Here is a 27,150-nt window from a genome sequence, read left to right as displayed (position 1 = left end):
CCTTTCACTTCCCTCTCACTTCTCCAGGGTTTAAGTTTAATCTTTGTCAAGCATCCACATAATCAACACTTTTGTTAATGTTTTGGTTTAAAAAAATGTGAACTTAATCAAGGGCAAATTTCTGCTTTATATTCCTGAGCATTATTTAAAAAAAAAATTAATTAGATGAGAAACTGTCCTTGTATTAGGAAAGCATTATTAGTTGCACAATGCAAGATCTAATATTTCATATTTCTATGAGTAGAGCTAATAACTCAAAGCAGCAGGACTGCAGGTGTTTTCACAAGGTTTTCTCTTTGATCAAACCTCCAGCATACGGCAGAAGAAAACTCAAAAAGTTCACAACAGACACAGATACCTTAAGTCACTTGTGTGTACTCCTCAACAGATGAATTTATTCAAAAGCTGAAGTGAGGCATGTGGTACACCTGCTTCCATTTCTCCACTCCTAACCCCTTCTGCAAAAACTGATCATTGTGGCTAATGCCTTTTATACTGATGATTCTACTGGGATGATGGACAGAACATATAAGCAAACACCTCTATAAAATGAACATACCACAGACTAAGAGTTATTATGAAAGAAATGTGACACGATTGGATTGCACAATTCCATATTATAGAAAATTGTAAACCTGATAGAACTCTGAAGCTGGCAGGAACAAAGTCATAGGACCTATTTGTCCCACGAAGTTCAGTCTGGGCTTGAACTATTAATACGAAACTGTCATTTTGATCATACTTTCCTTTTTCTTGCTGTCACATATGTGAATTTTTGGCAACATGAAAATTAAGAGCCAAGGAGGGTTACTGCAAAGAGCTGGATTGAAGCTTCCTTACTGTAGCAACTGATTTTATTGGAAACTTCAGGTACTCACAAAAGTGGGCAGAAAAATCATCAAAATACCTAGAAGCATCAAAGAGGGATGACATACTTCCTGACTCAGCATAAGAGGACTTCCACTTCTACATTCTAAGGTAATAGCTTTTCTCCACTACCATATTAGATATTTAGTCCTGTAGATGGAAGCATGATGGATCGATGAGAGTCCAAGAGTCATAAGGCGACTCACAAAAGTGTTGTTACAGTTTTATAATGTTTTCATTTTACTTTACTCTGAATAATGAAGAATTTTCACATAAACACAACAGTATTAAAGCACTGTTTTAAATGAGTGCCAAATACTCAGGTATTAAGAAGAATCTGATTCACGTGTGTCCTTTACCAGTTCATTCTGTTCTCACATGTGAATGCGGTGATTCTGTCTACCACACAATCTTAAATTGTCTTTCAAAAGAACCCTCTGTCCCATTTACTGTACAAGTCTAACTTAGATATCTAAATTGCACCTTTCCATTAAAGGTCTTTGTGAAAACTTTGTGTATAATGTTACATGTTGCAAGCATGGTACCACACCTGACTGCAATTGCTTAATATCTGACATTTTAAGTACCTGTTTGCCATATTTCAGCTACCTAATGTTGAAGCATTCTGTTCCTTTTACTTCAGGTAGACAAACGCAGAATATACAGTTCACTCAAGACAGAAAAAATATAGAGGCTTTTGGGTGTGAGGGATGCTATTTTGACTGATTTATTGGCAAGTTCTAACACATCCATTCTTTATACTGCAGTGCCATTAGTTCTCTTAAATCAGCACAACTTGGCATTGCCACAATAAAGGAGCAGTCCTGCCCTCCCTCAGCTGCTCGTTCCCATCCCTGTGTCACTCCCTCTCTTATGCAGCAATACCATTCATGCAGACACGTGGCAAGGAACTACAAAAAGAACTGATCAGTTTTAACATGGATTAGTTCCCCAATTTAGTTCACTGTGTAGTCTCATGAATACTTGTGTCAGCACAAAGGGGGATGGTGCCAGGGCAGGAATGAGCAGACAGTGCTGGGAAGGACTACTCCTTTCAGTGGAAGCACCCACAAAACATTCAGGGAATTGGAAGATTTGAGTAGAGATGTTCAGATTAGAAAGGATATGTCCAAAGGTAAAAAAAAAAATTCCTTTTTTGTGACTACATAAAAATTAATCTAAATTGGACATAGTTCTTAGCGTCAGAAAATTATCATGCTCTGACCCCAGAACTCAAAATTTTAATCAAGACTTGCACTGCAATTGTACCTCCCAGCCAACAAAAGCTGCTGTTGCACCACACATTTTAGTTAGTTCTGCTGATGTCAGCAAAAAAAGAGGCAAAAAAAAACCCCAAACCAAAAAACACCAAAATGTGAAGGAACAATGAGGAAGGCTGGGAAAAAAAATAATAAAAGATATCAGAGACAAATACCAGAGTTCATTTAAAAAAAAAAAAAAGGAAAGAAAAGAAAAAAAAAAGTTGGAGGTATAGAAAAGTTATCAATAGCACTATATCACTTGACCTTAAAAGCCATTGAAATCTCGGCCTCCAAAGTGCATCTTAGAAAAAACATTACCTCTAAATAGCTACAATACACAGAGGACAACATTTTAAGTCAGCAATGTTTATAAAATTACTATCCCAGAAGAAAATTGTAGTGGGATATGAAGACTGAGAAGAATCACCTGCAACTGTTGTCTAAGGCAATGAAAAGGAGAAACAAGCTCTCCATTCCACAAGATTTTAGGGAACTGTTACATTCTATTGATTAATTAAGGACTCGAATTCTGTGTACATACCAAATACATTGAGAGAAAGCCTGATGCTGAAGAAACTGGAAACGAGTGAGTTACTTGGACACAGACAATAAATAAAGAGTGAAAATCACAAAATAGTAAAGGAAAACTTGTGACATGCCAGGAAAATTTAGGGATGGCTAAGGCATGCCTCTCTGTAATTCCCCCTAGCTTTTATCCTCTGAAAATCCAAAACAAACAAAGCAGCCCAATGACTGGTTTACTGCGGGCTGAAGTTGTGATGTCCTAGGGTGGAGCTGTTGAGAAACTTCCTATTCAGAGGAAAGAGGGAGATTTTAATATCAGGAAAAAGGGGCTGGTGAACAGAAGTAAGTCTACATCATTTCCTCTGTTGATCTTAATGATTACATGGAAACAAAAAAACATTACTGGCAAAGATGGTTTGAAAACAGAAAGACCTGGAAGAAAGTTATTCAAATTAGACAATGGGAATAATAATAATAATATTTTTAAAAAGCCTGCCCATCTTAGGTGATTCTAACAATCATTTAGGAACATAACCATATGATGAGAAAACAAAACAAAGAAAAAAACCCTTTGTGTTGCTCAGAAAAGCATGAAAATATTCCTGATGCACAAAACTATCCATGCAAGCTGATCTGACTGCTGGCCATTTTAGCCACATACATAAAGAAATGATGGACCATCAATCACTTTCTTGATGTTTTCAGTGGAGTTTTCTATAAAATACTTCATAGCATAAGAGTTGCAAGGAACATTTTACTGACTTATTTTCCTCAGTAAAAATCACAATCAGAAGAAGATGGAAGAGACCTTAATCCCTTTTCTCTTTCATAGCACTCACCTATTTGACTGGTTCTAAAAGTTACAGAACATACAGCATTAGACAAGTTGACTTACGAAGTCAGGACACTATGGCAGATATAAACCAAATGTTTCCCCAGGAATCGTACAAAACTTCACAGACTTTGCTGAAAAAAATGCAGTCCCTTACTGTAATTCCTGAAAGATTAAATAGCCAAGTAGTGTCCTACTAAGCTGCAGTTCCTTCTGTTATTACAGACTTATCTTTTGAAACATGCACGTATACCAAACAGTCTGGCTGAGAATATGACATTCAGGAAACAACAACTGAATGTTCTCAGCTCATAAAAGCACTTTGAAAATAGCTAACAAGTGTCAGAATGAAGATTAAATTCAGATAATTAAACAATATTATTAGTTATACAGAAAAATAAGTACGTGACCATGTAACTCCCATCTCCTTCATTGAAGGAAGACTGACAAGGCTTACAGGGCTAAAATACTAAATGAGGATAAAACAAAATATTCAATATGTTTGATGTATTGCATAATTTGCAAGCATTGCCCTAAATAAACAGCAAAGTTAACTGGACATATACTCATGGAACCCAGTGGTGATCTGATGACACCATAACCTCCATTTCACTGTCCAGAATTGAAGGGATAAAGAAGATTAAGGACAAAATTCACAATTCAAAATTGAGATTTCCAGATCTTGCTTTGTTAACATTTACATTAGCTGTTTATTAATCATACAGATTTAAATAACAGTACTCATTGACTTCAATGGTAAAGCTTCATAACTTGCAATTAAGCTAATATGAATACATACCAAATAAAGCACATACCATCAGCAGCCACATACAACAACATGTGTTAGTGAGGTTGGACAAGTCAGTCTAACAATTTTGAACTAGCAGCAAAACCAGTTGCTCTTCCTTTAGAATGGCATCCCAGTGCTTTAGCCACCTTCATATACACACAAAATTTTTTTTTTTTTTAATAAAATAAAATTGAAGAGAATCCCATACGAAGAACCCAGGCCAGGTAGACAGTGATCACTGTTTGGAACGCAACCCCAGTGACCAGCTAACCACCGATGACACTGGCCTACAGCGTGAAAAATGCCCTAAAAATATGGGCTTCTAGACTCTTAAAGACAAGGTAATCTATCATAAATGTGCAGAAACAGAGATACTCAATCTTTCTAAGCCTTGTATTCAAGGGTTGAGGGGGGGCAGGGGGGCAGGGGCAGAAGAGTTGGGTTTGGAGTTTGGTTTTTTGTTGTTGTTGGGTGGGGTTTTTTGTTTGGGGTGGTTTTGGGAGGAGTTAGGGAGGTTTGGTTGGTCGTTATTTTTACCAAGAGCTTTGCGTATAGACTTCAGATACTAAACACAGCTCTAACTGAGGATCTGTCAAAGTTATTCTTTTAACAAGGAGGAAGATGCGGGGGTTTTATATGGAAGAATTCTTCTAAATTAATTTGAAAATCCTAGTATTCAAACACTTAAAATATATTAACTTTTTAATCTTCACACAAACACAGGAACACAAGTGTATTCTGTATTAATCTCGACATTTTAACAAGTTTAGCCTTTAACTATGTACTACAACACATTTGTTAAAATCTAAATTTATTTGTGTGTTTGCCTATGTAACCAAAAAAAAAAAAAAAAAAAGGCAAAAACACAGTGACAAACACTCTTGGTTTAACCTATTGGTCACTGCATGATTCTTCCCTAAAAAAATAACTAGCCATAGCTAGCCATAAGGCAATACCCATACTAACAACATACATCAATATTAAATCAGTTACTGTGAATTTGTTTACAGTTTTTAAGTGAAATGCAGAAGACATTATGATTTTCTGAGATAAAACACACACTGCTTTCAACACTAACTGGTTTATATTAGTGGCTAGGTAACCACTGGAAGTTACTGAATTTTAATCAACACAGGAAAAAAGTATTTAGAAAAAGAATCCCTTGCTTTAGAGGTTAAACCTCAGGTAACATTAATTTTGAAAATTATGTTTTAATATGTAACACACAAGAATACTTCAGTATAATCGCTAGAAAAGGTGGTGATATCTGAAACACTGGTGAAACTTGCATAGTACTTAATTTTGGTAACTAGGGAAGATCATTTTCATACAGATCACAAAAATTTGATTGCACATCTTTCAGAATCAAGCACAACTACAACGTTCTTTGGAGAAGCAGGCTGGAGAGTTTAAATAATTTTTCAATTTATCCAAAGTAGCACTTTGCAAATTGTCATCAGCGCCATAGCCGCAGTCACAACTGAGCAGTTTGAGGTGAAGCCAGTCTTTTCCTTTGTAACAGTCGAGTTCAGCTTGCAACACTATCAAAAATAAAAGAACTGTAAGCTAATTGCTGGCAAGTATGACGCAAGCGGTTTCCTAGGTAACAGCCCAAGTTGCTGAAGTGCCTGATCCAGCATTTCCTCATCTGTTTGCACTCACACCAGCAGTCTGACAATGTAGTCACTGCATCCTGTTTCACTCAGCAGCCAGCGAAACACACTGAGCTTAACCCTTGACTAACATCTTTACAGTTAACCTATCGTACCTATAAATTAACTTTTACAGCGATGTTTTGTGCATGCATTTTCAATTTTCTCCCACCTTTGCAGTAGCTGTCTACACTGCATTTTCTTTTTGAGAAGGAAAACATAAGAAAACATAATCTAAATTTTAAAAATATACATAACAGATGTCTTTTAATTTGCATTTGCACTACTGAAAGTTTCTACCACAAATTAAGTTTAAAAAAATTAGTCACCTGCAGATTTTACATAAAACATTAAATTATCTGTATCTCTGATTTTAACTTTATAGTTCCAGAATTTTCCTGATTTTATACTACACCCAAAGTAAATTTGATACAAACGTAAAGAGGATCTATCAAACTACTTCTCATTCACTTAAAATAGATGTGTATTCATATATAAGTAGGAAGCACGTTTTAAAAAGATGTATCACAAAACAGTTAGCGTATACACCAAAGAAAACAAAAAATCCCATTTTGATCTAAAAAAACATAGAGAGCATGGATCTCAGCTGACTTGCAGGGGAACAGCAGATTCTAGAGCAAATAAAAAAAAAATCAAACACACTAATAAAAAATGCAAATATTGGCCTTTCTGACAATATATTGCACAAAAAAATTTGGATAACTTCAGGGTTTATTTTTAAATGTGAGCTTGGTCATTTCAGGACATGAATAAACATGAAACAAACTATTTCCACAGAGCTTTTATGTGCTGACATCGGTGCTTACCCAGTGTAAAACACAACTGTTTTTCTGTACTATGGAATAGTTGTGGGGCACAAAGAAAACAAAAAGGCAAGATAAAAGTAATATTTTTCAGTTAAAAATTCTGGGCAATGCTTCACCAAGGCAAAATGCACATGAAATTTACTGCTGAAAAGAAGTCTCTCACCTTCACTGATTGATCTACCCAGTGCAATTTTAAGTGGGAAATCCCCTAAAGCATTCTGAAGTAGACAGATGACAGCCAGCCAGAACAACTTGTGACAGCAGCTTCCTGACCACTAAAGAGAACTAGGTATCGAAAAACGTGAAGGTGCAGGGAGGAGGAGATGTTAGGGACTTTTCACTATTTCTTTCACAACAGCTTACTCGCTCAGGAGGCCAGGTTCATATCAAGTTAGAACTCCTCTAAAAGGAGATCTAAACCAGTCCTGATTTTCCAGTAACTGGAAGTCTCATTCTTTCAAATACATCCTGGATTCTCCAGTTTCTTGGGAGGCCTTCTTGCTCAAATCTGGTATCATAACTTATCCATATTCCAAAACACAGAATACAAAGTATTAGGCCAAAAAGCCCAGGGGTACAGACAAACGAGCAGCCTGAAATGAAACTCCGAAGAACAGTATGCAGGTATGCACTGGCAACTATACTTATCTAGAAAATAAGAAAGAAAAAAGCGCTACCATGTTTATACCAAAAGATCAATGCTCTGGCTTCGTCAGCAATTAACTACTTGTTAGCATCTCAGTGATGTTTTTCTCTAAATGCCGATGTTTCCGTCAGCAGGTTTTTCTACTCTATTAGTATAGTTTTCTTCTGCATCATTTCTTAGCTTCTTCCCATACACCTGCATTCCTCTTTGTTCTGATGGTGCAGTACCCACACAGTAGGTAGGAAGGCAGAAGAAAAAAAAGACAGAAATGTTTTCTTCACCAATAGACTGTTTTCCTCAATTGAATGGAAAGCCAGATCAGAAAATAAAATAAAGGAAATAGTCTGGTACGCGATCATGGAAATTCCAGACAGAGATCAAGAAGTTTCAGGGATGAAGAGGCAATGATAGGCACAAAACCTAGGTGCCTTGATGACACAAGGCATGTTGAGGAACCCGAATATCCCCGGCAGGGAAGGGAAGCAAACCAGCACAAACTAGCGAGACTATTGTTGCAGGGTTATGCTGCAATACAAAAGATTCCCACCCCGACTCTATTCAACAATGGATCAGGGAGCCCTGAAAAAAATCATGAGCCACATGATGACTTTAGGTTATGGGATTCAAGGTTCAGACAGGTTCTCCAAAACTAAAACAGTTGCTGAGGACATCTTTGATAAAACGAGTTTTTAGATGCCTGGATTAGAACCAAGTGGAGGAACATCCACATACAAGTTCTGTCAGAGGGCACTAAAAAATACTTATATCTAAACATGAACATGGGCACCAAATGACTTAACCATTTTGGTTATGTAATTGATATATAACAAGACCATTTTGCATAGAAGGTTAGCCTCTATAAGGCTTGGAAGTCTATCCAAATACTAACGATTTAGTACTTTTGCAATACTCAGAATTGTTATCTACCTTATAACATCCACCAACTACAGAATCCACCACCACGATATACAGTTTTTCTGCAGCTCTGTCTCCTGCTATACTCTGACTGGGACACGAGAAGAAAAATACAGCTTCGTTCATCAAGCTAGATAACCTCCCAAATGACGCTCATGACAAGACAGATGCAGGGAACTCACTGTTCTTTTTTTGACTCTGGCTTTTCTTGGCTTACCCCTTTTCCTGAAATCTGCAGGGGTACCACTGCAGAACATCTCAAAAAGTGAAGCAGAGCTGATGGGAAGAAAAAGACTGACCTGGGACACAGCTGGGAATCTAACAGACATGCTGAGCCAAAGTATTACTCAGAAATTGGAAATAAAGTTCAAAATTTCCTTAAAAAAAAAAAAAAAAAAAGTTCTGCAAAAGTCCAGTTAAATTTGCTTGCCCTGTGGAGGCAAATAAAGCTCAAGACATCAGGACAGAAAATATTCCTCTGCTCCTACTGACCCTATTACAACCCAAGCTGTAATCAGAATGAAATACCTCAATTGAATTCGTATATGAACGTCAGTATTATAAAGATCAGGCAACGCTTTCTTATAGCTCTCAAACATTGCAGGAAGGTCCATTGACAAATACAAATCCTCTAATTCTTTCCCTCTGTTTTAAATGGAGGAGAAGTGAAGGGAGTAAGATGCTCAGTATTTTTTTTTTTGAGGCACGGTTCATTCCCTATTATCATTACTTGGCCAGCTACTCTTGCTACAACTACAGCGCTTGAGCCAATACTACTCCTATTTCTCCCTCCTCACTTGCTTACACTAGGAAAGAGTTAGGCAAAACATAAACAACATGGCCAAAGGGTTAGTCTTCTCAAAAAAACCAAAAAACAAACAAAACCAAAACCAAAACAAAAACAAAACCCCAAACAAACAACCTAGAAAAACTTTGTCCCCTCTATCCAGGAAATAAACAAACAGAGGATTCTTTTCAGCTTTGAAACTACCGAAGACATACAGATTCTCTTCAGGCAGCAAACAGTAAGTTCCTAACTACAAAAGCCTACGTATTAAGAGCTCAGATCTTACAAATAATTTTGCAGTTATGCTTACAGAGAATGAAGCAGATGAGTAAGCATCTTGCATCTAACTTGCAACCTAAAAGAACTAAATGAAAAAACAAAGAACTTTACAATATTGTATAGTATCAAGGTGAAGGATAAGGTCTGTATGTCAAAAATAAATGTACATGCCTTTTCAAATGCGATCTACTTATGTATCATTTTTCAATAATGGACATTTACATGGTACTGAAGTAAAGGATTCTAGAAACATCTTTATGCTGTAAATGCAAAGAAGTATTTAATTCTCCTGTTTTATAAAATTATGTTACCAAATGTTCTACACATTTTTTTAAACAATAATTTGATTGCTAGGTTTCTAAAAAAGTAAAATGTTTTCAGCCAGAACATTTTTATTTCTTTGCTGAAAGATACTTGTAACTTTGGACAAAATTATGTTACTGATCTTGTAACACGTAGAAAGAGAAAGAACACATTGGCAGGAAGAGGTGTTAAAATTATTGTAAAATTAAGAACAGATAAGGACAGGGAAAGAGAACGAAAGATGACATTTCAAAAAAGACAATACAAGCAAGTAAGCAATTTACTACTGAACATTAATCTCCTGGAAAATTATTTTTCTTGTGCTTTCAAGGCCCAAATAATTAAATATAAATATGTGCCTTCTAAAGGCACACCAATCCTGTCCATCACCAGACAGGTGAAAGGAACATAGCTTTACGAATATATTCATTTAAGATTGTCAACACTTGCTACTAGAGAGCTAAAGTTATAAATTACATTAAACCCTGTGAATTTTTAGACAAGTAAGGACTATAATCTCAATCCTTAAACACTGTAAAACGTATTCTTTTCCACTTGAAAGCTTAAGTGCTCTGCTGACTCTAGGGAGCTTCCTACTAGAATAGGTGTTAAGGCAAGTAGAGAAGACTTACAAATCTTTAGCAATGAGATTTTAACAGCAACTAGTCTCATACAAGAAAAATGACAAGACTAACTATATACCTTTATATGTCCATTATTAAAGCTGTATTTACTTCTGCAGTTAATCCTGAAATGGCATCTGTTTATTATATGAAAGTTTGAATTTTTTCTAAAGTTGTAAGATTTCCTGAACAAGATATCAATTTCATATTTACAGATATAACATCCATTTCTAAATTAATTTGTCCTGAAATTTTATCCTTAATGATCTTAATAATGGGTTACGCAAATTTCATATGTAAGCACAGAGTTTTACTCAGTTTTAACAAGATTTTTCAAAGCTTAGGGTCTTTTAACTAGTTTTGATTTTTACTCTTCATAAAAAACCTGTTATCCTTCACACATAGACTGAAGTACTATTTTCTTCTTCAGAACATTCTGCAGATGTCTCTGATATGATGGCCATTGTCTCAAAGGGTTTGAAAACAGGCCACCCTTAAAAGCAATAGCCAGCATCTACCTCTGCTCATCTACTCCCATTTTCTTATTTTCATCTTGACATCATAGAAAATCACTGGCAAACACATTTTCAAGCTTGTTTAAAAATTCTTTGGCATCTAATGAACAGGCTGCCAGTTATGAAAAATAAATTAATTAAAAGCAATGACAAAAAAGACTGGTCATTAACACAAAAGCTGTTCCAAACTCTTCTTTCTTAATGAAATTTGTTCAACCAGAAACTCCAAATAGAAAGAAAAATTAGATTTTCAATATTACCATAGCATGGAAACATTCTCTTATGGTGAATAAAAAGTAGCAAGAAACTCTGATACAGATTCTCATTAATGCTTTTCTATAACTACATAAAAGATACTGGTAATCAAAATACTTTCAACTGCGCTTTGCCATAACAGCACAAAGCTGTTATTTACATCATGGTAATCGCTTATTTTAACTTCAGATAGACATACTACATTTCTTTAATCATTGGAAAGATCCTACATAACATTCCTCAGCTTTTTACTATTAAAAAAAAAAAAAGACTAGAAGATGCCCAGTTAAACATCTGTGTGCATAATCAATTGAAATTCTCTCATTGCAAGTTTCACTTGAAATTTGCTTTGTAAGCATGCTTCAGTGAATGGATACTATGCTGCCCCCAAAATGCAGTTAGTTGAAACAAGGACAGAAAGAGGACACATACAGGGTGGGCAACACAAGCTTATTTATGTTTTCTAGTTAAGATATGAAATATACTGCTCTATCCTAGAGCATGTATCCTAGAGCTCTATCCTAGAACCTAACACGTTCTTCTTGTTAAGAAGAACATGTTAGTATATCCTGGTCACTCCTGTAATACGCCACCCTCACCTTCCTCCAAATTTCTCCAGCACTTCCACAGCAGTTGTCTTCGATCTCCTTCCTTTCTCCTTTTACATTTTCTTACTGGGAAACCACACCTGCAGAAACAGCCAACCCCCCTTTGCTACACTGACGACTTACAGACAGGTTTCCCTGCTTTTAGTGTACTTTTTCGGTCCAGAACATTAACTGCCACCAAGTCTTGGATATCTAAAAAACAGCTTAAGGGAAACCTAGCTAACAGAGTTCTTAACTGCACTCAGTCTCCCTAATAGCATTGTCATTCTCTGTGAACCACTGTATGGTCCTGGTTGTCACTTTGCCAGAGGATACCATCTTAAACTCTGACCTCTCTACAGGTATCTATGGGCAGACCATGCTCAAATCATCCTTTCTTTGCGGTATAATAATAATATAATTAATATTAATTAATATTAATTAATAATCATTAATGATAATTATTAATAATACAATATAATACTAATACAATTAATAGAAGAAAGAATGAAAAAAAAGAAAAAAGGATGCAACTTTTACCAGGAGTCTTCTCATTTTACATTTAAACTAACACAAAACATTTTGTCAAGGTCAGAGAGAACCAGACAGAAGCAATATAATCCTACTCATCCGAAATACGGTTGCAAAAATAGTTTTCCAAGACTGTTGCTTTCACCACGTAATCCTTCTCTTTGCATATTCCCCATACGCAGTCACATCCCATTGAAATTGATTACATTCAGCTCAACATACCCACATTTCTACCTTGATTCTCCCCATAAGACAAACAATAAAACCGCAAGAGATACGAAGATTCTGTTAATAACAGAAACAAATCTTGACATGCAGGTACACTTGTGGTAACAGTCTCTGTAATCATTAGGGGAAAACTTAAAATTTCAAAGAGCTAGTTTGTCAAATACATAGCAAGAAGGGTTATATTTTATATTATTGGCTGCAATCAACAGGTAAAGGCTCACATGTTTCTAGGCTGCAAACAATATCTGAATTCAACAATTTTAAGACACTGTAAAATACATATTAACAGACAGCTTCTACAATAGAAAGTTTATACCGCAAGTACTTAAGGACAAAGTATAATTTGTTTCACAAATAGGTAACAGACACAGATATAAATTGTAAGCAAATAAGGAACGGCATTAATTTCAAGTTACATAAATATTTTAGACTCTTGAAATTGAGTCCTCATCTTCCTAAGGTAATGCATCAAAGGTATGAGATAGCTTGGAACAGAAACTGGGGAGAGGTGGCGGTCAATCCAACAACCTAACCACAAGATAGTTCTTCCTGTAATTAACAGAGTGCAACATGAAAGCAGTCTTTATCCATGAAATATCCCAGCCTTCCTACGTGTTAGAACCTAGTCAGGTAACTAGGAAAAGTATCAGCTCTGTTTGCAGACTGTTTTGGACACATATCCTGTATATTTAATTAGGAAGGCCTATTCTTTACTCAAGGAAAAATACGAATTTTAGAATCACATATGCTTTCTGGATTCTGAGAAGTGCCTATGTATGATTTCCTACACATAGTTATTTGCTCTCGTATACGTGTTCACCATCATGTTAAAAAATGTTTTACTACAATATTTTTCAGGACATAGAGTGTTTACAAGATCTGCAATACTGACAAGCACCTTTTAGATTCCCAATTCTGATTTGGCTTTCATGTGAAAAAAAAAAAAAAAATTAAGTGCTAAATATGCAACAGTCAATGAAGATAAATCCTTTGATACCAGTAGTGGTAGGTACAGCTAACAGATTAGCATCCAATTAATTCATGCAATCAAAACGTCATCTACACAAAATTTGTAATACCAATCAATACTGCAGTCATACTGCTAATAAGCAATTCCTCTCTAGGTCCAGGATAAATACTGAAGTAGAGAATACAAAAGCCTGTTTAATGCTAAAATCATATGAATTTGTGTGAGCAGAAGAAGTGTTAATATAGCAGAGTTCAGAAAATACATTGCATTTGCATGATTTTTAGCCTTAGTTTTAGTCAGATTGCTTCCTTCTATGTGTATTTATGTATTTTGATAATGGCATTCAAATATATTCACATAAAAATTTAAAGATATAATCTAGTCAAGACTCTTTCCTCCCACCTCAAACTACATTGCTAGCCATATGTACTGCAGAAAAGCCATACACAGCATGAATTTGTAGACTTTGGTGGCTAAAGTAAGCATGGATACTCATATAAAAGGTAAGAATAAAGGTAATCTAATTTTATCAACCTTGCAGCATTATAGTTGCCATAGCTGTTCAAGTACAGAAAGCAATAATCTAAATATTTGTCATAAGGATTGCCCAAATTAGAAAGCATTTACAGGATCGTACTCACAGGGTCTCTTTCCACTTCTACCCCAGAAAACAGCTCCATCCAATTCCAGTGTTCACACACTACTGGTTGCACAAACCTGTCGCCCACACACACTCTCCATGCACACAGACCCCTTAGAATTGAGAATTGTTGGCTTGAGCTTAGTAACAAAAAAGCAGTCAGCTCAATATAATTAGTTTCCCATGTATTCAACTAGACAAAGAATTGGGCATAATCTCAAACCAACAAGTAACTGAAAATTTAAGGTCAATACTAGCATTCCCTATTTTCCTCAAAGAGTAACTAAAATCTACACAAGAGGAAAATTTTTCACAATGAGAACAATCAGCCATTGGAATAACCTCCCCAGGGTAGTGGTGGATTCCCCAACACTGGACACTTTTAAGATTCAGCTGGACAGGGTGCTGGGTCATCTTGTCTAGACCGTGCTTTTGCCAAGAAAGGCTGGACCAGATGATCCTTGAGGTCCCTTCCAACCTGGTATTCTATGATTCTATGATTCAATACATCTGCCTTTTTGTTCTTATGTGCCCCTGCCTGCAGAGGTTCATACAACCTCTACATATAAGAGGTTCATAACAATTATACAAAACACATCTAATAGAATCACAATAGTAACTTAGCTCTCATTCTTCAAAGTATTCCTGTCATGGTGGACCTGCAGCACATTCCTTGTATTCCACTGATATTCCTAACAATGCTCATTAAACTCACTCTTAAAATATTAATATTGGAAAAGAATCATTGTCATATTTTATAAAGAACTGCAAAACATGCAATCAGTCCTTAAAGAAAATTCACATAATAAACGCTCTCTGAAAAGCATTAAGTGCACATATTCCCTCTGTTTCAAGGAAGCAATACAAAAACCTTGTAGTGTTTATTCAAATAAAGTCACGCATTATGGGCTTACTTCCCCCCCCCCCCCGCCCAAGCAATTGATGTTTTATCAGCTCTGCAATGTCTGTCTGATCTCTCTCCAAGTCAGACAGGAGATCAGAGGATTTAACCTGTGTTATCCTTACAAAATCACATATAAAATACTGCACAGAACATATATCTATGAATCCCATTTAAACTGTGCTTAATAAAGCACAAATATTTATTGTAAAGCATAATAGACTATTAAGAAAATAAAGGACTTCAGATCTCTCTGTTCTTTCTGTTCATTTCTAGTGATAACAAAGATATCAAATTCTGGAAGTCTACCAAACAGTTACACTTCATGATTTATGAATCATACATATATGATTTAAGTACTGCCAATAAATTCTTCGTATTTAGTTATGGTTGACATTTATGATGTTACTTAAAGAATAATAAATGCCTTAACTTGAAATATGCGCATGCCTTTAGGAAGTGAGCCGAATATCAAAGGAAGCATTTAGTAACTTGCATAAGAACAAATATCTTCTATCATCTAGAAAGGTTAATGACACCATATTTCCTGAGGTTTTTGTTCTGAAGACAAATGTGACAGAAAAAGAGAGCATTTACTATCTAGCAGGGAACAGAGAAAGTAAATTATTGTACAATATTCCCTACATATCTTAACTGCTAGTACAATATTTTAATGTTCTTTCATAGTATGCATTAGATAATTTGAAACTTATTGAATGAGTTCTTTCTGAAGCCTGTTACAGCATGCTTGCATTTTAACCTTTTAAGCAAAAACAATTACTGCTGTCTTGTTCTATTGTGCAAATGCAGGGCAAGAAATGCTCGAAAACTACTCCACTGTTTCAGATTCACCTCGTATTTCCTCATACCTATTTCACAGTCAATCACAAGAAGTGCATTACGGAATAAAAGTCAAAGCAAAATTAGAAAATTTCATTTAGTATCCATGAATTTCAGCCATAACAGTAGTAGATGGGGGATTCTGCAGCAACAATCACTTCCCAGAAACTGTTCACTTGCACATTTATTAAATACACTCCCTTTATTCTCCCTCCTATAACGGGCTGATAATCCGCTTGCAGCAGCCTCGGGCCAGTTCCACCGGCAACACAACTCCATGTTCCTGCAGTTCACGTGCAAGTTCCTAAATAAAAACAAACTCCCCACACACACGGGAGTTTGCGCTACAAAAAACAAGACTCATTGAAAAGTTTTCCGGGAGGTAGAAACCAACAGAGTTCCATTCAAGAAAACTGAGCGTTTCGGGCATCCCTCCAGACTCTACTGAACAGCTCTCTCTTCAGTAAAAAGAAGTTTCTTAAATCCCATCAACCCAAACCTAATGTTAACTTACATGGAGCGAGGAAGAGAGGGTGAGAGGGAGAGAGAGAAACAAGACACAGTAATCTGCAAGGCAGAAGGACGGCTGCCAACATGTGATAAATAATATCCCTCAAAACCTGATATTTCTTTAGTACTTGGCAATCATTTTGTCGATAGAAAGCGGGAAGAACCAGAAGTGCCGAGCAGCTAGAAAGCTGTGGTTTCTTTCTCTCGTAAAGTCTGCCAGAAGCGGAGGAGGTGGTGGGCTTTGGAAAAGAAACAATCAAAATAACAAGGTAGCTGGTAGCTGAAGATGTTTGGTTTGGGGTTTTGTTTTAATCAATGAGAACTACTTTTTAATATTTAAGATCGTATGAAAAACGAGCGAGCCTTCTGTCCTATAGCAAATACATTATTATGATTTAATTTCTATACAGATATAAAGGATTATATCGATTCTGCAGAACCGAGTTGACAAACCCGCTACGGGACTAACATTTTCCTCCATTCCTCTAACAGGAGTTTGACAGCAGACATCCAGCACAGACTTATACAGCAGTTAGGAAAAGCGAGTGGCGCTCATTCCTCAGAAAGTTTCTCCCTCCAGTTTCGGAGAAACCTACCTGCTCTCTGGAAATGCAAGGCAACGAGGGTCTCCTAAACATTTTGCAGCTGCCATAGTAGCTGGCCGAAGTTTCCCCTAAGGATACGCAGCTAGATCTCCTCCTGGGTCTGATCACAGGCACTTTTTCCTCCACGCTGGGGAGCCGTGGGTGGTGATGATGCTGGTGGTGGGTTCCTCGGCTCTGAGCCGAGAAGATGCCGTGCTCCCCGCCACAGAGTGCCAGGAGGCAACCTGCCACCCCGACCGAGCCGGCCAGCAGCGGTCTGAGGGCTGGGGGGAGCGAGTGAAGGCTGGTGAGTGACACCAGCCACACCAGGCTGGAGAAGACCAAGACGAGGAGGTTCCGGCGCAACTTCAGGGAGCTCTGCAGCAGTGTCAGCGCTGCCACCGAGCCCAGCACTGTCAGGAGCCTTCCTAGGACCATCTGCGGCTCGGCGAGGGGCTGGGGCTCCTCTTCGTGCCCCTCCGCGGGCAGCAGCCACTGCAGCGCCACGAAGTCCCCCAAGTAGCAGCACACGGGAAGTGCCAGCAGCCACCAGCGGGTCGTACCTCCACCGTGCTCCCCGCGCCTGCCGCCGGCCAGGTAGCAGGTGAGGAAGAAGAAGGCACAGGCGATGCTGAAGAGGGGGCTGAGGCAGCGGGACAGACACAGCAAGGCGTGCAGCGGCCGGGGGTTCCGCCAGCTACTCCCGTCCTGCTGGCCCCCGGCGCTGCCCCGGCCGTGAAAGGCCAGGAGCGAGAGGACAACGGCGGCCAGGGCGCCCAGGCTGAGCAGAGCCCGGGAGGAGGAGGAGGCGGCGGCGGCGGCGGCAGGGAACAGCAGCAGAGAGAGGAAGCTCTTCGGGGGGTCCTGCCTCAGGGGGGTCGCGCAGCTCTTCACGTAGCCGTTCCGCAGGCTCTCCGGGCTGCTGCCGCTGCCGCCGGGGAGCGCCAGGGGGGCAGCCGCCCCGCCGCCGTCCGGCTGCTGGCAGTGCTGCGGGGATTTGCTGGGTCCGTGGTGGGAGGCGGCCGCGGCTTCTCTCTCTTCCCTCATGGTGGTCGGGGACGCGGGAAGGGGAGGACGGGGGAGAGGCGCGGGTCGCGCTAGCTCCGTCTCTGCCGCGCCTCCCTCATCTCCTCAGGAGAAAGGCGCCGGGCTGAGCCGCCGGTTCTCCTCCGCGGGCAGCGGCGTCCGCAGCATGGTGGGTAAAGACGGGAAAAGAGAGAAAAGGTAAAAGGCTCGCTCGTTCGCTTTCCCTCAACGGATCCAGCGGCAGGGACTCGCTGCCGCCTCCCAGCGCTCACCGGCAGCAGCGGCCGCTGGCGAAGCCCCGGCGGGGGTGGGAGTAAGGCGAGGAACAGCCCCCGGCCGGCGGCCCGCCCGCCTTCCCTCACGCCGCTGCACACGGCGCGCGCGGAAGCCCCTGCGGCGGCACGCGCCCCGGGAGCGGTTGCGCGCTAACTGCCACGCGCTAACGGCCGCACGGTAGCGGGGGCGGGGGGGAGGCGCGCTCGCGCTCCGTGCCTGGCGCGAGCCGTGGGCTCCTTCCCGCCGTCCCGTGCCCGGCGGCTGCCTGCCCAGAGGTGACAGGCGGGGCTCCGGCGTCCCGGTCGCCCCCGGAGCGGCTCCCGCCGCAGCCAGCGGAGGAATCCCGCGGCGCCCGGGCCCCAGAGAACCGCGCTTTCCGTGTGTATTAAACAGGTCTTTTAAAAAATGTACGTGTATCCCGCGCGACGGTCAGCCGCCCCCACGGGGGAGCGTGTGGGGAGTGGGTCGGGTCGGACCGGGCCGGGCCGGGCCAGGCCAGGCCGCCCCTCGGGCCGGACCCCTGCGAGCCCAGGCGGCCACGCACCGCCCTCGCCACCGCGCCGCAGCTGTGGGAAGGGACCTCTGGTGCAGCGATTTAGGGACAGAAGCGCCGAGCTGGTTTAACTTTCTTTTTTATCTTGTCTTTTTGCTTTGAGATGCCACGGAAAAGTTGCTAGTACGGGCTTTAAAGCACACGCACAGTATCGAAGTGTTTTCCCTTTAAGGACCATGCCTCTCTTTTTCTTTTTGTTTAACACCTGAAAAGTAAGTATGGATTAGAGTGATTTTTTGCGCTTTTTTTCAGCCTTTGTTAACTAAGTTACAGATTAGAGCGCATTGCTCGACCAGGTTTATTTGCACAGCTAATCCCTTTGGAATGGATCAAAATAGTCATTTTGGACCAGACCATTAAAAGCGTTTAGAATGCTGTAAGCAAAAATAGGCAGCTAATGGGATATTGAGTAATGCCTTTGCTCATTCATCCTGTTTGTTTGTTTCGGGAAGAGTAACTGCTTAGCAGTTTTGAAATTATTATTAGAACTCTGCATCTTTACCTCGTTACTTAAAATAAATGTTTTCTGAGCCATGTTTCCACATAATACTGTACTGCTTTACTTAAATCGGTTTAGAAATCAGATCAGGTAAGTTGGTGATTGCACTCTTTGCTTTCTTATTGAAACAAGGAATTCTTGAAATTACTTGGTGCCATTGCATGTGGTTTGCTACATTTGAATAGCAGTTGCAGTTGCTTTGGGGAAGCTGTGGTGTAGCAGGAAGTGCTGCTGCAGGATACGGGCCTAAAAGTTGACAATATGCAGAAACCATCCAGCCTGATTTCTGGCAGAAAATACAATATGCAGTGACAAACAAAGTAACTTCTCTACATAAGAAGATGGAAATAAGTAATGATTTGTTTTTCAGCAGGCAGATCAAATTGATGGAATTTTAATACTGTCATACACCTTCCTCTGTTAGAAATACTCCTACAGTCTTTCCCAAAAAAGAAGAAGAAATTCTGTCCTGACTTGGTACAGTTAGTACCAATATGATGGTACAGAATCTGTGTTAAAAAGTTTTTGAAAGAGAAAATGTGAAGTTCCTTTGGGGATTATTTTCTTACATTTACTTATATTCGTATGTTAATGATATCAGTTGGATCACAATCAAGTGTATATGTAAATGTTTTCAAGGCTGAGACGTATCTTGCTACTATGCATATCCTTTATTTTCTGATTCCCATGAATTCAGCTATAAATAAATGCATTCCAGAAATAATTAGATAGTGTAGTCTTCATTAAAACATCATATTTCAGTATATACGTCTGTAGCAGTGGACACTAGAAAATGCCTAAGGAAGAGTACAGAGATAGGACATCATATGATCCCTTAATAGCCTGAATGCAACCATCTGTGGCTTTAGCACTTTCTGAATCAGAAGTGGTGTCTTATTTTTAACAGTTCTTAGTAGATTTTTATTCCACAAATTTGCACAATCATTTTTTTTTTTAGTCCACGTAGGCTTTTGGCATCTGCAGTGTACTACAGGAAGAAGTCCTTGCTCAGTGCAACTTGACTGTGCATCGTGAGTGCAACTTGACTATGCATTGTGTGAAATGCAGTTTTGCTTTTTTTTTAAATTTCCTATCTGTCTTAGTTGACATTCTTCTCATTTTGGTAGAAACAATGAACAGTTGCTCTCTAGTCACCTTCTCTCTTCAACTCATGATTTTCTATCTTTCTTCAGTCTTGTATTTTCCAAGCTTAAAGAGTTTTAGTCTGATTTTTTTCACGTTACTATTAATCTCTCTTTTTTTTTTTTTTTTTTTTCATATTTTTTGAGCACTACTATATGCTTTTGGAGATGAGGAGACCAGGAGTTACACACAGTATTCAAGACACAAGAGCAGTCAAAATAATGGTTTTTGTGTCATTATCCAGTTCCTTCCTTATAATTCCTGTCCTTTATTTGTTTTGCTTTGTTAGGGAAGTGAGAAAACAGATAAACTGAGCATTGTTGAATGTTGTTCTGTTGAACATTGAACAAACATTGAACATTGTTTTCATAGCATTAACTATATAGATCCCAGGTTCTGTTTTCTGACTGTTAACATCTACATCCACTAGACAGTTTTATAGGTAAGGATAGGATTTTTTTTCCTGTGTTTACGTTATGGTTATCTAGATTAATTTTCACCTGCTCTGCACTCAGGATTGTGAGTCTGTATGCAGATTCCCTCAGCCAGCTCTATTTTTACTACCCTCAGTAACTTAGTATCAACAGCATACTTCACCACCTTACTATTTGTTTGTTTTCAGATCATTTATAATGAATTAATTAGCTTTTATTTCAGTGGTATGTCTCTGCAAAAACACTCTGAAGAAATGTATACACAATTCATTCCAAAATGTAATGGGAATATAGTTGTTCTCTAGTAGCATCTCTGTTGCGTAGCAATACTCTTCCTAGCATATTCCAAGCCCCTGTCCTGAGGAGTTTACAATCTAATCATGAACAATTTCAGTTTAAAGAAAACTTGGTTTGAGTAGTTTAGCATCGATCATAAATTAGAAGAGCATTAACTAAATTTCTCCTTGTGACAGAATAATTTTTAGAATAAAGAAATACCTTTTGATTTACTAGTCCTTAAACAAATACAGAATAATATGAAGTGTTTAATTTAAATTGGAATGAAGATGGGGTAATGTAATTTTTTTGTCATCTTCCAGTTTCACTAACAAAAGAAGAATTTAGTGATTTTGGTTGATTCTTAAGGTACCATGTGATAGAATACCTGCAGCTATGTAACAGTGGCTATTGATACTATGGCCTCGACGTACAAACAAATGTCTTCAGTTGCTATTTGGTAAGTTTCTAAATGAAAATTGGGCTATAATATTTCAAAATACTGGTTATTGTTTTCATTGTCTGTTCTCTGTTCCAAAACAGAATAACTAGAAAGAACAGAGAATATAACCATGACTCTCTTCACTCAAGGCTGTAATCTTGGCATCGTCTTTGGCCTGTTTCTCTCCTTTGACCCACACATCCAGAACACGTCTAAATCTTACCACATGCACTTGAATATTTCTAAGTTTTAATCATTGCCTGTTCGCACTGCCCATTTTTTTTTTTTTGTCAATGCCCTGGCTATTGGTATGCACAGGGATCAGCTCTGTTCAAAATCACTGTGCTTTCACCTTTGTTGTCTCCTGTTCTTCAGACGCATCAAATACAAACATTTGATTATTCCTTCCTAATTTAGTCCTGTGATTCCAATCAGTTTCTCACCATGTGGACAACTTTTGCATCTGTTTAATAACTTTGGACACAGTTGCCCAACTCTTAACTTCAGAAAACCATTTTGTGCTTTCTTTTGTATCAGCACAGAAAGTTTAATCAAATTCTAGGAAGTCCTCTTTAAAATTTCTCTTCAAGCCTTCCATACTGTATTCATCAAAGTAATAATAATCAGATCTAATTATTATTGTATGTAATTGTGCCCTGACTATAATACTTGCCCTTTTTACATGGGGAAAGATATTAACAATATGGTGCCTAACTTGGAAACTTTCACAGGGTAGTATTTCAGGAAATTTTAAGACACATCAGTGCTTTCTAGATTCTCCTTTTTGTGTATTTCTGTGACAAAATTGTCTCAGATATAGTTGACAGCTTTCTTGATTGAACTTTATCTTGGCCAAAATGCATCTGTTCTATTTGAGATTCATTTTTAATAATGGACTTTGATGTAATCAAGTTCTTTAAACAAAGTATCCTTTGAAATTGGAAACAAAAGAGATTTAACCAGCTATGTGGTTTAAATAGCTTGGCTATCTAATCATAATCTGGGATCATTTGCGTAGAAATTCTTGTGTATGATTGAAGAATGGGTAAATTGATGCCTTGTTCAGGGAACAATATTCTACTACCTGACTATTGGTGCAGTGTAGAGTGTATGTAAAAAAAAAAAAAAAGGTGGGAATAGAGGACAAATTTTGTGTTGGAGCTTTGAGTTAGTAAGTTACTGCATTTGCTGCTTTTCTTTCATTCATATCCATGAGGAAGTTGATGTCTGAATACCATGTTTTTCATTATGTCTTCTTTGAATATTACAGTTTGAGAAATTAATTTGTAAATTAATATAAAGACAGTTAAGGTGATGCAGGCAGTAACTGTCTGTGTGTACCTCAACTTTGTTACCAGTTTTACATCAAATGCTTGAATAAATAAAGAAATGGCATTATTACAGACATAATCAGTTAGCAAAAAAAAAAAAAACCAACAAACAAAAGAAATATTACACCTCCAGAAAACCCATACAAGTGTGGTTCACTTAGGAAAATCAAAAGTCTTAACCAAACTTGAAAGAATGTTTGGAGAAACACCAGCATTATGTATTATCTTTCTAAGCTTGTATTGTGGCAAACACTGTGGCTGCTCTGTTTGGTAAATGGTAGAAACGTGCTGCAGCTAGCAACTAGAGCTGCTTGGATGATCTCGTATTTACCTGTGTGTAATGTGCTATCCTTTAAAAGCAGGCTGTGATACCAACTGCAAAGATGTTTGTAAGTCTTCAGCGCTAAAGGCCTAGAGAGATCTGCAGTGGTTCATAGGCAACCAGACATAACGGAAGCAAGTGACTGAAGGATACTGAGATGTAGTTACTAAGGGAATTAAAAAAAATACAGGTAAAAGAGGCTTCTTGTGCAAGCATATTCACTATGCATGATGTCAGTATACTTGCAATAAGGTGTTAATGTATTTGTCATGTCTAAGGGTGGGAAAGAGATCCAGTTGCATTCCACATTAAGCAAAGCAGTCAGTTTCAAAGATAAGTCACAACATTTTGATCTTCATCATGTGGCAGCAAAGACCAAGTTACTACAAATTACTTCCTTCAGTTTAATTTGTCAAAAACAGGCACACGGCAAAGAAAACTGGAAAGGAGTAGCGGAAAAAAGTTGTTCCTTGTATGACAAGATGACTCTAGTGGATATAGCACTTGTCAGTTTAAAAAACCGTGGGTGATAGCACTAGAAAGATGGACCTGCTATGATATGCCATTGCTAGATGAGATTTCCCATTCCTGGTGAAAGAAAATATTGGTGCGATGATGCAAGCTTTCACTCAGTAGTGACAAACATTGAGGAACAGTCAGTGAGTAGCAGAAATATCATATCAACCTAATTAAACACTAACTCTTTAGAAACTAGGAAGACACAAATCTTTATCTGGTCTCTCAAGTTTTTTCTGGTGCCCATATTTTTGTTTTTATGAAGAGAAGCAGCAGCATGCTGGCTACTGGTACTGTATCCAGGTGCTTCTACTACTGTATTTTTTAAATCTAAGCAATCAGCCTCCTCATCTGAACAAACTTGGACTCTTCTGAAATGGACCGGCATGTGCATCTCCAGATAAGCACGTAATGATGTGCACCTCTACAGCTGAAATGTATTTTGATCATACCCTAGCTCTCACTTTAGAGGTGAAATTGTCAATAGACAATGATTTTTAATGTTTTACAAGCAGAATCTATTGATGCTGATGTGATTTCAATAGTCAGACCACATATAATTTGCATATTCCGTCAAATAACATTAATAGTCTAACACTTCATATTAGCTTTATGGAAAGTTTTAATGGAATTGCATAACTTCTTAAAACATCATTTTAATGCAATATCTAATGTATAAATTTAAAAACAAATTGAGAAATCGTTCAGAAATTACCCATTTAAATAAATGAGGATGTCTTTGGCTGAATTTTTTCCCCAAGGTACCATGAATTTGGATGTTTATTTCCTAATAAAGATAATGGGCTATCAAGTTCAACAAATAGCTGTCAAAATTCTGGCTTTAAGATATTAGAGAACTGTGTAATTATATATGGTACTGATTTCTTTACATGAGCTTATTTGGAGAATAGCGGGATAGTTTAATTTTTTGACAATAAAAATGCAGGAATTTGCCAAATGTGAAATTTTTGCCAGATTTCACTTTTCCAAAGCTCATTATTCGAGTACAATTTGTCATCTGATGGTATAAGCAAAACTGAAGATGAATAATAAAACAGAAAATAGGTGACTTCATATGTAGCATCTCTCTATAAAAAGTTTACTTTATGCTGAATCATGTTTTATTATAAAATTTACACCTTCAGTGAAATAGCATTAAACTTAAGAATATATACTAATATTTCGATGGTAATTCAGTCCTTAACTTGCTAATTGAAATTTCTGTCTTGAATTGAAATAGAGGCATTTTATGGCCTCTGCTCATTAATAGTGCTACAGATTAAATCTAACTAAGGAGCTCGTTTGATTTTTCAGAGAAGTCGACACATGAGCATCAGATGCATAAATATATTCTGAAAAAGATCAAAATCAGTCCAAGTCAGGCCATTTACGGGGGGAGAGTGAGCTGAATCATTCAGTCAGCTTCTCTCGTTTCCATGTCTTTCAGATACCCATTTTATTGACCCTAAATCATTAAGACAGGTCCTTGTTAATTAACATTCATTTAAATTCTGTTAAATTGCTAAAATTACATTATATTGTCAGCAGGCATAAAACAACCCAGTAAAGAAATTGTGCTGAGTTATACCTCTTCAGGGTCTGGCCTGTGTTTCAGCACATGTTTGAGTATAATCTCAACTATTTTGTTTGACTGTATTATTTCATTCAGTTATGTGTATGAAACCCTTATAGGCCTTAATGTATTCAGAAGTTTATCATACTTAATGCTTTCTTATGGTAAGTATTGTAAAAGCTTGGACCTAGAAGAAAATAGTATTAACATATCCACTATTTGTTTTGTTCATAATTAACTAAAACTGAAACCTTTGACTTGAAGTATCAGGCTGCAGATGTCTCTAATAGTACTTTAACAGAAAATATGTGGAAATAAGTACAATATCTTACCGTTTGAATAAAAAAAAAGATTATTATCTGGAATATTAAGCATTCAAATATTATCATAAACTATTATATGTCATTATCTTGACTTCTAAAATGTTTGGAGATTAATTTGGTTTTAGTATTCAAAGTAATGATGGCCTAACAAGACCATCTATGTAAGCAAACCTCCAGAACAAAACATGTAAATGTGACACCCCACCCCCCCACCCACCCCGCCCCAAAGAAGGAGGAATGTAACAGAATCCTGTAATTGTGACTTAGTAACTATTTCTTCTGGAGATGCAACATGAGATTTAAAAAATAGCAAAATTATGCAATTAAGTTTGTTAGCTCATTAATGTGGAAGTATTTTGTCATTCTAACCACAGAAGGAATTTATCTGAGCAGACAGGAATAAATTATGGTAGGAGACAGAAATCGTCTGGTTTTAAAATGATAAATTTATGTGGTTTATGTCTGTCCTCTAAAACCTAAGCACGGCACCAGCATTTCTTAGGTTAATATTAATTGCTAAGACCAAGTTGTTCATCATACATAACCTGAGCCTTCTGTGTTGTCTGGGAAGTCATGACACACAGTGAAAGTATTCCAATTTCAAACAACTTGTCTCCATAATCTTTCCTATTTAAGTCTACTTATTTAGCTAAAAGTTACTTTTCTTCCTCATATAATGCAATAGGACTGTTTAGCATTCTTAATCAATACTGCATACAATTGCAGTAATTTATCAGCTTGCTGTTAGCATCTTAGCTGAAACTCCCGCTCCCTTTCACCATTCGCAGTTTATTGAAAGCAGTACCCATTGCATGCTTTGGGCTTAAGACAACTCGGAGCCTGAATTTACCACACCAGAAACTGCACACCAACTAAAGACTTGAAATGTTTTTGTAACTCTGATGGGTTTGCTGCTTTTGTCTCCTCTGTATGGTGTAATGATACATCATGATTATTTACAGACACTGAGGGATTGTATTTAGTTGTCAAAGGCAAAGAAATGTAGGTAAAGCAAGCAGCTGTTTCTCAAGTTTGAGTAACAGATAAGTGGCTCGATCATTTAACTCAGTTATTTTTGTGCTCAAAACTAGCACTTATTACTTTTAGGCATGATGTTATAGTAAGAGGAGGAAGAACAGTTGGATGTGAAAATGTATTTCAGTATTTCCAAGATGTTCATTTTTGTCAGGTGATACTCTTTATGAGTGAGAATAAATAGGATCTTTTAGAAAGTACTGCTAACCTCTGTGGGGTTTACCCAAGCAGCAAAGACCAGTCCATCATAAAAAGCCTCTCTCCCCTATTGTTAACAACGTCTGAATTGACAACGTAAGCAAAAATGAGGTTATGCTATGGAAATTTTACAAATTCTGAATGTAGATAATGCAAGTGTATTAACTTCAGTTGATTAAATTGTATGTGCTTATTTATAGCTAAAATGTGTCCAGCATACTGGGGTACAAAGTAATGACGTAGAAACAATCAGTCATGTGCACCTGTTGGATCTTTCTTGCAATGAAAGAATAGTAATTGACGCACAATAACAAAAGCAACACATTTAGAAGGG

At 38.0% G+C, this 27,150-nt stretch overlaps 1 protein-coding gene across 2 annotated transcripts in view; it reads right to left on the bottom strand.

Moving 5' to 3' along the window:
* PDE3B (phosphodiesterase 3B) overlaps window positions 1–18,633 on the bottom strand; it is a 90,069-nt gene extending 71,436 nt beyond the window's left edge. Inside the window, exon 1 of one of the 2 annotated variants that reach the window (XM_075502209.1) lies at window positions 16,882–18,633. In XM_075502209.1, coding sequence (XP_075358324.1) covers window positions 16,882–17,916 — 1,035 coding nt within the window. In that variant the 5' untranslated portion in view covers window positions 17,917–18,633. The remainder of the gene's footprint in view (window positions 1–16,881) is intronic. The other variant, XM_075502208.1, reaches the window with a different exon arrangement.
* Between the last annotated feature and the right edge of the window lie 8,517 nt (window positions 18,634–27,150).

The sequence above is a fragment of the Mycteria americana genome, chromosome 5 (assembly GCF_035582795.1).
Source record: "Mycteria americana isolate JAX WOST 10 ecotype Jacksonville Zoo and Gardens chromosome 5, USCA_MyAme_1.0, whole genome shotgun sequence".
Taxonomy (NCBI): Eukaryota; Metazoa; Chordata; class Aves; order Ciconiiformes; family Ciconiidae; genus Mycteria; species Mycteria americana.
This window is presented reverse-complemented; position numbering and strand designations above follow the sequence as displayed.